The sequence below is a fragment of the Hemicordylus capensis genome, chromosome 8, assembly GCF_027244095.1.
Source record: "Hemicordylus capensis ecotype Gifberg chromosome 8, rHemCap1.1.pri, whole genome shotgun sequence".
Taxonomy (NCBI): domain Eukaryota; kingdom Metazoa; phylum Chordata; class Lepidosauria; order Squamata; family Cordylidae; genus Hemicordylus; species Hemicordylus capensis.
In genome coordinates, this window is record NC_069664.1 from 27,696,616 (window position 1) to 27,711,845 (window position 15,230).

Genomic DNA, 15,230 nt, shown 5'->3' on the forward strand with positions numbered 1-15,230 from the left:
ATATCACACATGAGATTTCGGATCTGACCTGACACAGTGTTGTTGTCGTGGGTTCCACTTTGCCTAAAAATGGGCTATCTTTGGCTCAACTTCATTCACTCCTGTCTGAGTCCAGGTTTCCATTCCCCAGCCACCCTTCCTCATGGAACAGATGATGGGTAAATAATTTGTTTCCATGAAGAGGAAAGGTGAAAACGCTTATCTCCACACAAAACCCGCAGCTCCCACTTGACAGAGAATTCTAGTACCGCGCTTCTTTCTTCCCCGCTTTTGTTTGCAAACATCACACACTCCTTTGTGCCTCTTCCTCCTCACTTCCGTGAAGAATGGCTGCAAAGCTGTTTATCTATATAAAAAATCTACCATGACAGCCCAAGGTATCTGTAAACATTCCAGCAACAAATAGCAACCACAGAAAGCCAGGGCGCTCGAAGGTTTATAGCCTTTTATGAGAGAGGGCTGCTATTGCTTTCGAGTGCAGAGCCAGAATCCCCCCACAAATTTCACTGCGTCGTTTGCAGTTGGAATGATTGTGGGGAGGTTCTTATGGACACTTTCTGGGGGGAGAGACTGTTGGCAAAAGCTGGCCGATCTTCTTGAAAGTTACCTGCCTCCTGGTAGCTGATGATTGCCACTTATTCTACCCACAATTCCCTAGGGCAGGGTTGGGCAACCTTGGCACTCTAGCTCCTGTTGAACTAGTACTCTCATCATCCCCAGCAACCGGTTTTTATGGTGGGGGGGGTGATGGGAGTTATAGTTCAACAGCAGCTGGATTGCCAAGGTTGCTACTCCTGTTCTAGAATGATGCTACGACATGTACTGTTGTTCTGAGGAGATTTCTGGATAGAAAAAAAAAGGGGAAACTGGAGCTCTGTGAGGCAGATGGCAGCAGGGGGAAAGGGTAACCTAGGGTGGCAGTTTGGGGCCATATTTCATCCTCTTGAGATTTTGACCCAAAAGTTAATCAGCCTTAACTACTTAGGAACATAGGAAGCTGCTATATACTGAGTCAGACCCTTGGTCCATCTAGCTCAGTATTGTCTCCACAGATTGGCAGCAGCTTCTCCAAGGCTGCAGGTAGGAACCTCTCTCAGCCCTATCTTGGAGATGCCAGGGAGGGAACTTGAAATCTCAGATGCTCTTCCCAGTGTGGCTCCATCCCCTGAGGGGAATCTCTGACAGTGCTCACACTTCTAGTCTCCCCTTCAAATGCAACCAGGGTGGACCCTGCTCAGCTAAGGGGACAAGTCATGCTTGCTACCACCAGACCAGCTCTCCTCTTCCTTTCTCAGAATTATCAACAGTCACATCATGTCTTGTTTTTTGTTATTATTGTCATTGTCATCATTTCTGTCCTGTTTTCTGGCAATAATGTACCCACAGCAGCTAGCTGAACCAAAGACAATAAAACCTATACAATCATCAAACCCATCATAAAGTTAGCAATAAACCACAAGCACAAGACAGCATGTATTAATTGCTGGTCTGCAACACTTTAGAGTGCAGGTGGGAGATGGCACGTCTGACTGCTCCTTCACCAAACATCTCACGGCCCAAACAAAATTAGGATATGTCGGAAAAGGCTAGTATAGAACGTTTGTGACTGACATGCTAATTGTCCATCTGCAGGCAAGATTTATTCACAAGGGAAACTTTCAAGCACAAGAGATTCTCCCCATCCACAATCTGAAGTGGCACAGTCCAGGAAATGCTGTACCATGTGATTCTATGACACACACTGCCTAGCTCTCAGTTTTCAGCACTCACCCGAGCGATCAGCTCCCCGACCATGCCAGTCCAGGTTCCGTTCGCCTCAGGAACCCCATAGACTCCATCGCCAACCAGGTGGATCTTGTAATTGAAGTGCAGGATCTCAGAAAGCTCGTTCAGCATGTCGACACAGAAGCCTTCGTAGCGGTCGTTCCCTTCCAGTTCCTGATGGTTCCCCTTGAGCATTAAGTAAGGGTTTTCCTGCATCGAAACTGGGCAGCTGTCATTCCCATCTTAGTCATGGAGTCGCAACAGCACTAGATTTAGCACAAATCGGAAAGCAGGGGCGGGTGATGTGATGGACTCTCTGGGAATCACCAGGAAGGAAACAAAGGCTCCAGAAAAAGACTCTCTGGACTCTCAGCTCTCTTTCAAGTCACCTGGCATGCAGCAATAGCAACCAGAACCAAACTGGAGATGCCCACATTTGGCCGCCTGAAAGCTCTCTCAGGGACACCCAACATGGACAATGGTGCTCCATGGGCTAATCAATCTACCCTGACAAAAATGGGCCAAGATGGAGGAGGACAGAGGTAGAGCTAGTTATGTGATGCAAAGCAAGATTGAGCAGGTAGAATGGCTGTTAAGAACAACTGATAGCCTGGACTGGGAAGAAGAGGTGAGAGAGACGGGTGATCTCTCCAGGACAGCAGGACTGGTGGGGCAGGCCTCCTGATGATAGTCTGTGAGCCAGGCCCACAAATTTTGGCCACTGGTATTATCTCAGGGGACAAATGCTCACCATGATGTGTTGAGTGGGTTTTTTTTTTGCAATGACCACCCCCTTAGAGATGGAAAATAGGTCATAGTATTGTTGCACTTACAGCTTTTAATGATTAGGGTAAAAATGCAGTCATTTTTGCACAGAGGAAAGGATTAGGGTCAGGGTTAGGGAAACAAGGAGCACACTGTAGTCTCTTCATGCAGCAATCTTTGGAGAACATTCCTGCCAATTTTAATTTCCATTCTTCTGGCATTGATACCATTTTATAGTCTGATATAGTTGTCTTTTAAAAACTTTTCGAAGCTTTTAAGACACCACTGCAGATTGGGTTGCTGCAGGCTTGAGGGTCAGGACAATTGAAACATGGTGACCCACTGAGAGCTGAATGTCCTGCAATGCTATCCCCTGTTCTCTGTCTCTAGGGGTGCCGACCTGTCAAATATCACAATGAGCATTTGTCCCTCAAATGGTACCAACAACCCCAGCTGACCTGTGGACTGTTAGCTGAATAACCCTGGCTTAGAGCAGCAATGGCAGTTAAGGGGCTTGGTTCCAAGCTGCTTGAAGACCAGAGAACCTAAACTGGCATCATTCCTGCCCCCAGCAGGTTGGCTGCCCCCAGCTCTGACTTAAGGAAGCTGGCAGCTTCAAGGAATCAGGGGCTGCCCATTGCCCAGACATGACCTGCTGGGTAGACAACAGCATAGCTCATGGAAACCTTATGATTGCTGCATACCACAGTTGCGTCCCAGGAGTCTCCCTGTTGGGGAAGCAGGATGCCGGCCAGAGCACAAATGCCCTGAGTCTGGGACTGAGCATAACATGCCCGAAACAAAACCAGGGATGCAGCCTCAAATATGGGAAGCCTGGAGAGCGAGCGCAGCATAAGAAAACCAGAAAGCATTTGGCCATGGCGGGAGATGAGTGATGCAAGGAGTTTCTGAAATTATGAAAACAGCATCTGGATATACAATCTGGGCAACTCAAATCATATCCCTCTTCATGGCAGCAAGAGAATGTATATGTACCCAAAAGGTGAGCTACCCTCTCTATATCCCACCGACGCCCATAATCCAAACAGCATTAGAAGAACTGAAGACTATGATGTATCTCCCTTCTGACCCTCTACCCAACCGCGCCTCTGAATGCATCCAATCTAATTTCCACATGGAGTATAAACGCAAGCTTATTTGTATTGTCATAAGTGGTTCTCCTCGGTGCTGCACTTAGTGGTTGCATCGTCTGCTCCTCGGGAATGCAGCTGCTGCGTAAGGCACTGCCTACGGCATGGAGGACAGCAGGGAGAAATATCTGGAGGTCATCCCTGAGACACCACAGATGAAAAGGAGAGCAGCATGACCCCCCACGCTTACCAGGATGGTGGTGACGATGAGTGTGGTATTGAAGAGGCTCTCCGAGACATTGGAGGAGAAGATCTGCTCATCCATGGTAAGGCCTTTCGTAACATGCCAGTGGCCAATCTGCAGAATGGAAGAGCACAGTTGTGACATTCATAGTGGAAATTACTGCCTGCTTCTGCCATATGGCTGTGCGAACTATCAGCAGTTGGGCTGGCCCTGGAAAAGGCGATTGTTGATGCTTCATTAGTTTTACAGAGCACCCCACCAACATAATGTCAGAGAGAGAGTTCAGCAGCCACTCAGCTCTGGCAGAGCCTACCAGAATCTCAGTGTATATCTGTCACATTCCTACCATGGGCCTGATTCCATGGGGTGCAGAGCAGAAAGAACTGATGCTTAATAGTCCTGTAAGCAGGATTCAGTTCAGCGTCTGGGAGGGTGACAAGCCACAGAGGAATAGTCCCCACTGAATGGAAACACAGACCATTCATTGTACTTTCCACTGGGAACTCTCATGACAGAGTAACTCCGCATGGATAGGGAGATATCTTTAACTCCTCCTCTCTTTCATCTCCGGGCGAGGCTCTGGAGCTCAAGCATGCTCTTCTGTGGTCCTGTTCAGCCTCTAATTGCCCTGATCTCCTCTCCTTTATTGTTGCTGCCTAGAGATTAATTAACCCCTTCCAAATGATACCACTCAAGCTACTCATCCTGAACCATTGAATGAGGTGTCTAATCCGCCCTATCTAAGCTTCCATGTTATTCTTATTAAAACTAATTTACACTCTCCAACGGCAATGGAATGGAGCCATAAATCCTTCCTGACGCTGGAAGTGTCTAGCTTTTCCCTTTGTGCAAAAGAAATATCACAAGGCCATGGGGACCCACAGAAGATTAAAATCTTAGCTAAGCACATATCTGTCTTTTGATAAAAATCACACAGAGACACTCAGTTTTAAGACTGATCTCCCTCCTGCTCTGTAAGCTGATCTCATGCTACTTTCTGGTCAGTTTCCACTTCATTGTGATTTCCTAAACAATATTATAGTCAGTTCAGGAAAACTATTCACCCCCCTGAAAAATGAATGAAGGACTGAGCTTTCCAGACCAAAATGATGCCTTTTGGAATGCAGCTCAGCTCAACTGCAAGCTTTGCAGCATGGTTGCAATCTCCTAGATAGCTCAACTCTAAGGTACTCCAGGCGAACTTTGCAAGACTTCAGACTAAAGCTATATAGCTCCTCAAGTTTAGCAACATTTGTTTAAGAAAATATTAGTTTCTTAGTTTTATTATTGTTATACTGGTCAGCATCTTGACTATGGAAGGTTCTAGGATACATGAGATACTCTATGATCCCTCAAAAACTGTCACACAAATGCTAATTTATTGTTCTAGTATAATGAATAAAAGTTTTTGCTTTTAACATGCATTTGGGAATTAACTGAATGCTTGCAAACTGAATCTGCTTGCATACAGCAGGAACAGATACACATGCCTGCCTCCTAGAGTGAGACGTGGGGACAGAACTCTCACCATTCATATGTCCCTAGTGACAGTATTCACTTCCACCTTGTCCACTGACCTCAAGGTTTCATGATGCTCCCCTTCTTTTCATGCCATTCACAAAGACTTGATCAAATGATTTATTTTCCTCCCACCCAAGGTTTTGTGACATATTAAATCTCCCACATTATGCTCAGGTATCAGGAAATCTGGAGACTCCATAACACAGCTTTTTGTCCAGCCTTTTGTAAGAGACAACACAAAAGACAACAAATTGCTGCTTTCACCTAGATGAAGGTTTCAGAGTTGCTGCCACTCAGAGCAGACAACACTGAGAAAGATGGAGCAGTGGTTTGACTCAGTAGGAAGCAGCACTATATGAACACACTCTCTTCTGGGTAGGGACCACAGCTCAGTGGTAGAACACTGGCTTTGCACATAGAAAATCTCAGGCTCAGTTTTTGGCAGCATCTCCTGGTAGCATTGGGAGGGGGGGTGGGTATGATACACTGAAGAGCTGCTGCCATTCAGAGCAGATAATGCTGGGCTTCATGAACTGTGGATCTGAGTCGGTATAAAGCAGTTGGTATATATCATTACCTTATGAAGACTAGCAATTGCTGAGAGCACTTGCTACAGACTGTTTTTTAGTCCGGAGACCTGTTCCTTGCAGCTCCAGATCCAGGGCAAAATGGAGACACCCTGCCTCTTGCCTGGCTGGAACATCTTGCTATGCCCTCTTATTATTGTGACAGGTGCTCTGGAGATATGACAGGGAACGCTCAGCTCTCAGCTCAACTCCAGCAGAACTACTGCTTCGGAAGCACTTTCCTTACAGGAATGTGACGTACGCTCACTCATGAATTAAGCCTCCTCAATCCATTCTGAGATGGGAAAGGGCTGGTGTTCCCGGGCACGTGGACCCATCCTAGGGTCAGGAAATGTCTGGGCAATGAAGGAAGGGCAGCAACTGGCCCTGGTTTCTCCTACCACTAGGAAGCCCAAATCAGTTTGGTTTGGCTGGGACCACTCTCTCCGAGTAACTGCTCTTTACCCACTTGAAATCCCACTCTAGTTTAATGTGCTAATCAGTCTAAGTGGGTTTTAAACTGCAATAAGTGAGCATGTAATAAGAGTGCGGGATGGTGTTGCCAGACGGGTTGGCTATATGGGCGCCAAAGTTTTCAGATAAAGTCAAAAGGCATTCCTCTCCGCTCCAGTTGCAACCACGGACCATACTGCCCTCGTTTCATTTAGGGCCGAGCGGAAATTTCTCTATCCCATTTGCAAGCACTGATATTGAGAGGACCTTTTGGGTGATACTCTTGATAGCAGCATTTGGCATTTCTTGTTTGCTTTTATTGTTTGGCTATATTTAGACTGTAAAATTTTATGGATGTGTTCGGGCTTTTAAAGCCTAAGACTAAGGTGAAAAAGCGACATATAAAATCTTTTAAATAAACACACAATAAAAATAAATTGGGAACACTTAGCAAGTAATTAAGTAGTACTTCCCCGCAGTACTTCACATACATCCCATCTGTACCATTGTTCCGGAAAGATAAGGACAATCTTAGTATCTCCAGATGAAAGAAAAGGTCTTTAGTTAGCCTAAGGTTGCTCAGAGAGTTTACAGATGAGTGGACATTTGCACATTTACACCTTTCCGACTCAGGTGTCTAACCACTAGTTGCTACCACCTCTTCTCCTTACACAGGAAACAGCTTTATGCTGAGTCATGACCTTGATCCATCTAGCCCAGTATTGTTCACACTGGGGAGCAGGTTTGGTGGTAGCAAGCACAAATTGTCCCATTTGCCAAGCAGGGTCTGCCCTTTTTTGCATTTGAATGGGAGACTCCATGTGTGAGCACGGTGAGATATTCCTCTTAGGGGATGGGGCCACTCTGGGAAGAGCACCTGCATGCTTACATGCAGAAGGTTCCAAGTTCCCTCCCTGGCAGCATCTCCAAGATAGGGCTGGGCAGAGAGACCCCTGCCTGCAGCCTTGAAGAAGCCACTGCCAATTTGTATAGACAATACTAAGCTAGATGGACCAAGGGTCTGACTCAGTATATGGCAGTATTTCTCCAAGGTTTCAGGCAGGAGTCTTTTCCAGCCATACCTGGAGATGCTGCCAGGGAGTGAAACCTGGAGTCCGGATGCTTTGCTAAGCTGAGCTATGGCTGCACCCCCTAAGAGGAATATCTTGCAACGCTCACAGGTAGTCTCTCATCTAAATGCAAGCCAAGGCAGACCCTGCTTGGCAAAGGGGGCAGTCCATCCTTGCTGCCACTAGACCAGCTCTCCTCCCCCTTGATTGCAATGACCAGATGCCAGTAACACTGCATTCATTTTTCCAGTAGCACAATGTTCATTTCCCCCCCTCCTCCCTGCCAGATCTCCTAACCAGCCAGTTAGTAACAGATTAACTTTAATTTTGACAGCCCTCCAAGTCCATAATTTCTTCTCTCCCTGCTGGCATGCCAAAACTAATTGGCTGCCACGGCCCCCTCCTTTGACACAAGAGTTGATGTGACCCTCGCTTGTACACCGGCGTCAGGGCTAAATATATCAACGTGTCAAGGTTATTCCACCTCATACTGTGTGTACTCCAACTCAGAGCTGACCCTCTTGATGGGATGGGAATGGCACTAATAGACTCCTGCAGTCCTCTGGGTCTGAAGTGGGATACATCAGAAGGCACTGAAGTGGCAGATTTGCTCTTTCAGGTGGTGGTTCGTGCAGAAGGGAACTTGTATGATACACTCATCACACAAGAGACTGTTGCCTGTTGGGAATGCTAAAAGCTTCCCCATGACGAGACCGAGAAAGCTAGAGGGCACCGAAATCACACACAGACAGGAGAGGAACAGCGGCAGTGTCTGGCCATGTGTCCACAGGGGTAGGCAATCTTGACTCTCCAGCTGCTGCTGAACTACAACTCCCAACCTCCCCAGTTGCAATAAATTGCAGCTGGGAATGATGGGAATTGTAGTTCAGCAACATCTGGAGAGCCAAGGCTGCCTCAAGAGGCTGGAAGGGGATGTTTGGGGGACAGGCAATGCCACACAGGGGTAGCAACTTAAGCAAGGTGTGCCTTGTATCAATGTGGCAGAAGGGCCAGCCCTATCAATGAACTCTTGGAATTTCCAACACCTGGTATCTCTAGATCAGGAGACCCAAGGTTAGGGGTCTTAGAGAGACCAGAATCTGGATATGTCAGAAGTTCAATGGGAGGCCATAGTGGCTTTGGAGGATGCACTCCAACAACACGTGGGAACCAGCGTTCCCTGTAACAGGGATTCCCACATGTTGCTGACTACAACTCCCAGCATCCCCAGCTGCAGTGGCCTTTGGCTGGAGATTATGGGGGCTGTAGTCCACAACAGCTGGGAATCCCTGTGGCAGGGAACACCATTGGGGACCCAAGTTTGGGAACCTCTGGTCTAGTAGGTGACATGTGGCTCTCCAGATGTTGCTGAACCACATTCCCAGCAGTATTAAATTGTGGCTGGGGATGAGGGGAGTTGTCGTTCAGCAACATCTGGAGAGCCACACGTTGCCCAACTCTGATTTAGAGGATAAATTCCCAGACGACAACCTCTAAAATCCAACTGGGTGGGAAACGACGTTAAACTATCGGAGGACACTGCTCCGTCCCTTGTGTTCCCATGGGCAGTGATCTTCGGGATATCACGTCCCTGACTCCCCATGAATGCAAAAGGCTTGAAAAAGATCATTGCACAGAATAATAAACAGACACAGAAAGCACGCATATCGACTGTTCATGTCTTTTGCAGTACTGGTTAGTTAAATTCCCAGTTAAGGATTGAGCAAACCCGCCCTCACTAGCTCTCTTTGTGCACAGCTGCGTAAGGGGTCCCCAGCCGTCTCCTCCCCTAAAAACACTTCCAAGGGCCACAAAGTGCAGACTGACAGACACCATGCTATTGGGGTACACGAAGCAGCTCTTGGGCCTGCACACCCCCTGCGCCCCCCCTGCCAGCTACAGTAGATATCAAGGAGAAGTGACATAAGAAGTCCTTTCTGCCCTCCAGACACCAAAGCACCCTCTTCCATCTTCCAAGGCAGCAAGCAGGCAGCCCTGAATATGCATGGGTGAGACGACTTCCAATGGCATGGCCATTCTGCCTGAAATGAAGGCAAATTTACTTTGTGTTCACGACACATTCATCATGCCAGCTTCTTCCCCTTCCCCAAGAAAGGGGGGGAAAAAAGCAATTATCATTCCCTTTTGAAGATCCTTGTCACTGCTAACAGGGGAGGGAGGAACTGTTTGGGCACAAGATATGGCAAGGCAATCGGGCAAGAGACTCCTTATCAGTCCAAAGAGAAGGGATTAGCATCTCATGCAAAAAGACTAATATAGACTTGGCTGTAGAAATCCAGGCTGGACCCTGCAAAGGATGCTCGGAGTTCATTGTCTTGGGGTGATGGTGGTGGAGGTTTTGCATGTTGGGAAGGTTTAAGAGTAAGCATCTTAGGGGCTGCTAAACATATAGAAGTAATATCTACAGTAAATCGTCTAGCTCGGAGGTTCTCACACTTGAGCCCACAAATATTGTTGGACTACAACTCCCTTCATCCCCTGCCACAATGGTCTTTGGCCATTGTGGCTGGGGGGTGGGGGAGATGGGAATTGAAGTCCTACAGCTCCCATTTCCACTGTGGTTGGGAATGAAGGGCTTTGGATGGAGCAGGCGCACCATGTCCATGACAAGCACGGGCGAGCAGCAAAATTCTTCTGCTCTCCAGCCTCGTTTCCCAGGTGCAGCTGGTCTAAAGTCTCCAAATATTCACAGGGGGCAGAGCTGGCCAACTAAGGAAAGCTTGGACCCCTGGCTTCTGGTCTCATGCAGCTGCTGTGAGGTGGGGAGGGGCATTGAAAGCAGCCTGTAGGGCACCACTCCAGGGACATTTTCAGGGCACGCTGTTCTACCAGGTGACCACAAGGATTTTTCTAGCAGGAAATGACCCCAGCTGTGAAGCAGGAGGATGGCTCCATCAACACACCAACAAAGGACACAGTCGAACATAAGGTAAGCCTGGATATAGCTTGGGGATCTGTTTTAATGCCAGGGTTCAGATGGGCATAGGAACATAGGAATGCAGGAAGTGGCTTCGTTCTGAGTCAGACTATTGGTCCATCTAGCTCAGTTTTGTCTACACTGACTGGCAGCGGCTCTCCAAGGTTTTAGATCTTCTGCACGCAAGCAGTTGCTCTACCACTGAGATATATCCTAAGGGGAATAGCTCACATGTGGTCCTCCATCCAAATAGCAACCAGGGTGGACCCTGTTTAGCAAAGGGGGCAATTCATACTTGCTTCCACAAGACCAGCTCTCCTCCTTGAGCCTTTTCCAAATAACAGTCAAGCTCTTTCTGCCAGGAACAGAGAGAACATCTAGTAGCACTATAGGGTTTCCCTCCCAAATGCACTCTCAACTAGTAGACTCATAAGAAACCGTGTTGGGACCTGCTATATAAATATATTAAATATTAAATCACTCAGAGCTGCAGGCTCCCCCTGGCCAACAGCACCACGGCGGAGGATGAAAAGCCTTAAGCACCACTAATTTGCTTGCTGGCTGAGACCTGGATCTGCTTCAAGACAGGCTGAATTTTCTATCAAAGCTGGTGAGCAGGGAGCCCTGACGACTCAGGGAGAGGCGGAGAAGAACCTATCAGGGGACAGGCAGATCCTCCTGGCCCCGAAAAAGGTAGAAACAGGGTTTTGAACATCCTTTGACAGTAACTCATTAATATGACCCTTGGGAATGGCTCATATCTGTGTCATAGACACATCAGATTCTCCCATGGTGGGCTGCAGTGGGTTTAGACCAACTGTTCTTAATTAAATCTATTTTAAAATAATAATGCAACTTTACTCCTAGGGCTGACTGTAAAGGAGGAAAGGAGTGGATAAATCAGCAGCATAGTGGTCCATCAGAGAAAGTTCCTGTTGAATTTTGACTCTGAGGGCAGTGGCAGGGAGAGGTTCTTTAACTCCTGCGGATTCTGCAGGTGCTTTGCTGCATAGCACCGAAAGGTCACCACCATCAATGACAACCTCCCAAATTGGGCATCGCATTTTTCAAGCAGGTTGTCACGTCCTCCTGTTTTGCCTCGGCAATGCCCTTCTGCTTGCCTCACCTCATTTTGGATGCATTTTAGAGGCCACTTACGCAGACAGCAGGATCAAGTGTTATCATGAAGCTTTTTCCTGCAGTGTATCACTTTAACCTGAAGGTAGAGAGAGTGTGTGTGTGCATGTTTGCAATGAAGACGCTTTGAAAAGGCTCTTCATCTGAATTCCTTCCCCAATTCTGGAGTTCTGAATGATATGCTCTTCTTTTAGGTGTCAGGCAGCCCTGCTTTGATTTAAGGACTGTCCTGGAGCTTTTTTGTGTGCGTGTGTGAGGGGGCTTCAGTGCAGTTTGGGCTTTGGAGAGGCTCCTGCTCCACTTGGTTGTTTTGAGTTGGGGCTGAATCTCCCCCATAGCCTCTCGCCACTCCCCCAATCCCTGAAGACACCACCAGACTGGGCAGGAGGCCATCTTGCTCCCAGTTCTTAGGGTGCACCTGTGGTGGCAGTGGCTTGAGATCATCTGCTGGAAGCCACCAGGGCTGCCACCATTGCTCCTTCACCATTGGCAGCAAGCTGGACTACCACCAGCTTGTCTCTTGACCTGTTGAGGTCCTGCCATGCGTCTGAGCTGGAGTCGGGGTCAAAGCCAAGCAGACAAACCAGGGGTCGCAGACAGCAATGCACCAAGGCCAAGAAGATCTTGATACTTAGGCAAAACCTTGCATGAGTTAGGAAGATTTTTATACCTTTCCAATGAGGAAGATCCAATGAGCAGCCTGGCTTGGTGGGGGACAGTAGAGTGCATAAGAGCTCTGTCTTCTGGATGCAGTTCATCAGTTTGCCACACGAGGCAGCAGCATGCAGAGTCAACCCAGGCAGTGCCCAACACTACTTTGCCCCACATGTTCCTACCAGTACACTTCAGTCAACAATGGAAGCCCTGCCCCATGTCCCCACACCTTCAGGGGCAAGGCAAGTGGACCTGAGGCATAGGGCCTCTTCAGCCATGGCCCTGTGGTTCTGGGGTGCTCTTCTGATGAAGTCCACCAGTCTGCCACATCAGGAAATGGTTTGCAAAGCCAACCCATGTGGTTTCCAATACTGAGGGACCACCCCAGCAAACATGTTCAAATATTTGGCCAGCAAAGCCTCTTTAGGAGAGCCTCAGGGCTAGGGTGATGTTAGTTGCTGCTGGATCTGGTTTGGTGTGGGCAGCTTTGGGGCTGTTTTCTTGATGTATGTATGCTATCTTTATTACTTTTGTTGTCTGATATTGTTTTTCATTTTGTAAGCCACGTCAGGGTTCCTTGTGGCCTGAAAGCTTAGGTCAGAAGTCCAGAATAATTTCTTTTAAAAGAGGGAAGATATCTGGGGACCACCACATGCAGGCTTTTTTTTGCAGCCACCACACACCTGGACAGTTGTGCGAATGAGCTCCAAGTTGCTTCAAACTCCCAAGGGACCCTGGGCCGATCAGTGGCTGGAGAGCAGATTTTCAGCACCATGGATAGCTCCCTTACCTATTCTCATGGTTAGCCTCTCTATTCCATGCCCATATTGGGCAAGGACAATACATCTTACCTGATCAAGGGATAAGTGAGTGCACTATCTCCTCCCTGTCCACCGGGGGCACTGGTTCCACATCTGCACACATGACGATGAAATGACTGGATGCCTCCCAAGTGTGCCGTTGATACACTACATTAAAGTACATTGTGTGAACATGTGGTGGCTGGGGCAGTGCGCCAAGGAGGAGCTGCAAAGTGGGGGGTGGAAACCAACCCCCAGCTGACCCTTTTAATGCTGCCTGTGTTGTGGCACCAGGGCTCTTCCTAGTGGTCACAAGTGGGAAGCTGCCACTTTTATTTCCCAGAACCTTCCTCAGAATGACACCATGTCTCTCCACCCCCTGAAAATCACTGGAATGCCCCTTGGCTTTTCCACTTGTGAATGGAGTGCTAGTTCAGCTCAGTCCTAGCATCTACCACCCTTCCTTCTGAAGGTTGAAAAGAAGGGCCCCACGTGAACCTCCTGAACAGGGGGTTCCCGGTTGGGGTGTTACCATGGAAAAGACTCTTCATTTTATGGCTTCCCACTCATTCAGAAGGTGGGTCATTTGCAAAAGAGACTCCCTGGATCATCTTAATGGATGGGAATGGGGAGAATCCATGGAACCAGGGAGCCGACTCTCCCTGGGTGATATCACCTCCCGGTGTAACTGCTCCCTGTTCTTAGATCTCAGCTTACACATCTCTCTCTTCTCCCAGCCCTGATATTCTCCATCCTCTATTATTTATCAGCTGCCTACATTATCTAACTCACAGTAACACAGAACTGCATGGCGCAGAGAGCGTGTTTGTTCAGTGCTTTGAATATGTAAAGCATTATGTTATTAATAATTCGATAGGTTCTAAAGGCTCCTAGGCTACAATTTGAACAGAAAATGATGGGCTGCGTTTTGCTGATTGATGTGCAGTTGAGGAAGAAAAGCCAAACAGACGGGAAAGCAGCCAACTCAAAGCTGCTGAAAGCTGCATTGTTACGAAGCATGCTGTCCTATTATGGAGAGCGTGGCTGTAGTGTTCGTGCAGCTTGGTCACTAACAGCAGATGTCAGTGAATGGGTGATCATGGCAGCAGATGCCTATTATTGTGAGGGGGCTTCTGGGTGGGGGAAAATAGTGGCCACCAGCCCACAGCTGCTCTGAGGAGTGATCCTGCCATTACTGAGTTTCATGTGCCCTCCCCCTGCCAAATCCCTGAAATGCCCACCTGCCAATATCAGAACCTGTGGATGTAGCAGCAACATTGGGAGAGGCCATGTTGCATCAGCACTACTTTGGAGTTGCTTGACAAATTTTCTCAGACAGGGTTTCTCACACTTGGGCCTCCATACGTTGCTGGACTACAACTCCCATCATCCCCAACCACAAAGGCCTCCAGCCATTGTGGCTGGGGATGATGGGTGTGTAGTCCAACAATATCTGGGGACCCACATTTTTAGAAGCCCGGTGCGAAAGGATTTCTGGAAGGAAGGCATTTTAGGCTGCGGAGATGCTACCATCGTTTCAGATGGGGGTTGCTGTCAGTTTAGCACCAGCTGCCTGTGTGTGGCTGCTTCAGCCACTTCTCCACCCACTGATTCCTGAAGTTGCCCTCGCAGAGAAGAGGGAGCTATCACGCCAAGGCCTTCCCTCTCTGCTCCCTACTTCTCACATGACAGATGCTACATTAGCTCGTAAATACACCTGCTGGGTGGCATCCAAAGAAACGTGATCAGAGGAAAAAAGCCATCAGCATGGCTCTACAAATGCAGAAGGGTGGTTCCACAGCAGTTTTCGTGTTTCTGCTTGTGCAAAGCCTTGCACATGCCCTTCCACAAGCTCGTGTGCAAGAAGATTTAGGGTCACTTTTCTCATGCATTATTCCAAAATCAAGTAGAACATAGCCCTTCCCATGAGGGAAAAGGAAGAGTATGGCCAACAGGGTAAGGAAGGGCAGGAGCAGTGGTTGGTGGGGGTGTTGGAAGGAGCCCAGCACTTGGTGTCCCCTGCATCCCCCACTGTGTCTGCATCTGCGGCAACTGCCTTGCCCTACCTCATGGAAGGGCTGTCCTTGGAGAAGGCAAAGTAGTATTTTTGCCCATGCAGTAAGCCATTCATGCTCAAGAGATTTTGTGCTCTGCAATTCCCCAGGAGTGCAGAAAAGTCTCAGAATTTGATTCTGGCTGCAGAAATCAGGCCCCAGCCCATTTTTTC

At 48.2% G+C, this 15,230-nt stretch overlaps 1 protein-coding gene across 5 annotated transcripts in view; it reads right to left on the reverse strand.

Annotated features, from left to right (window-relative positions):
• The window catches only part of GRIK4 (glutamate ionotropic receptor kainate type subunit 4), a 341,226-nt gene that overhangs the window by 40,837 nt on the left and 285,159 nt on the right, over window positions 1-15,230 (reverse strand). For all 5 annotated transcript variants that reach the window (XR_008311082.1, XM_053269826.1, XM_053269825.1 and 2 more), the window contains 2 exons: window positions 3,871-3,978; window positions 1,771-1,974 (listed from right to left, as the gene is read on the reverse strand). Coding sequence is in view for 4 of the 5 variants with exons in the window: in XM_053269826.1 (XP_053125801.1) it covers window positions 1,771-1,974; window positions 3,871-3,978 (312 nt within the window). In the remaining variant the exon portion in view is untranslated. The remainder of the gene's footprint in view (window positions 1-1,770; window positions 1,975-3,870; window positions 3,979-15,230) is intronic.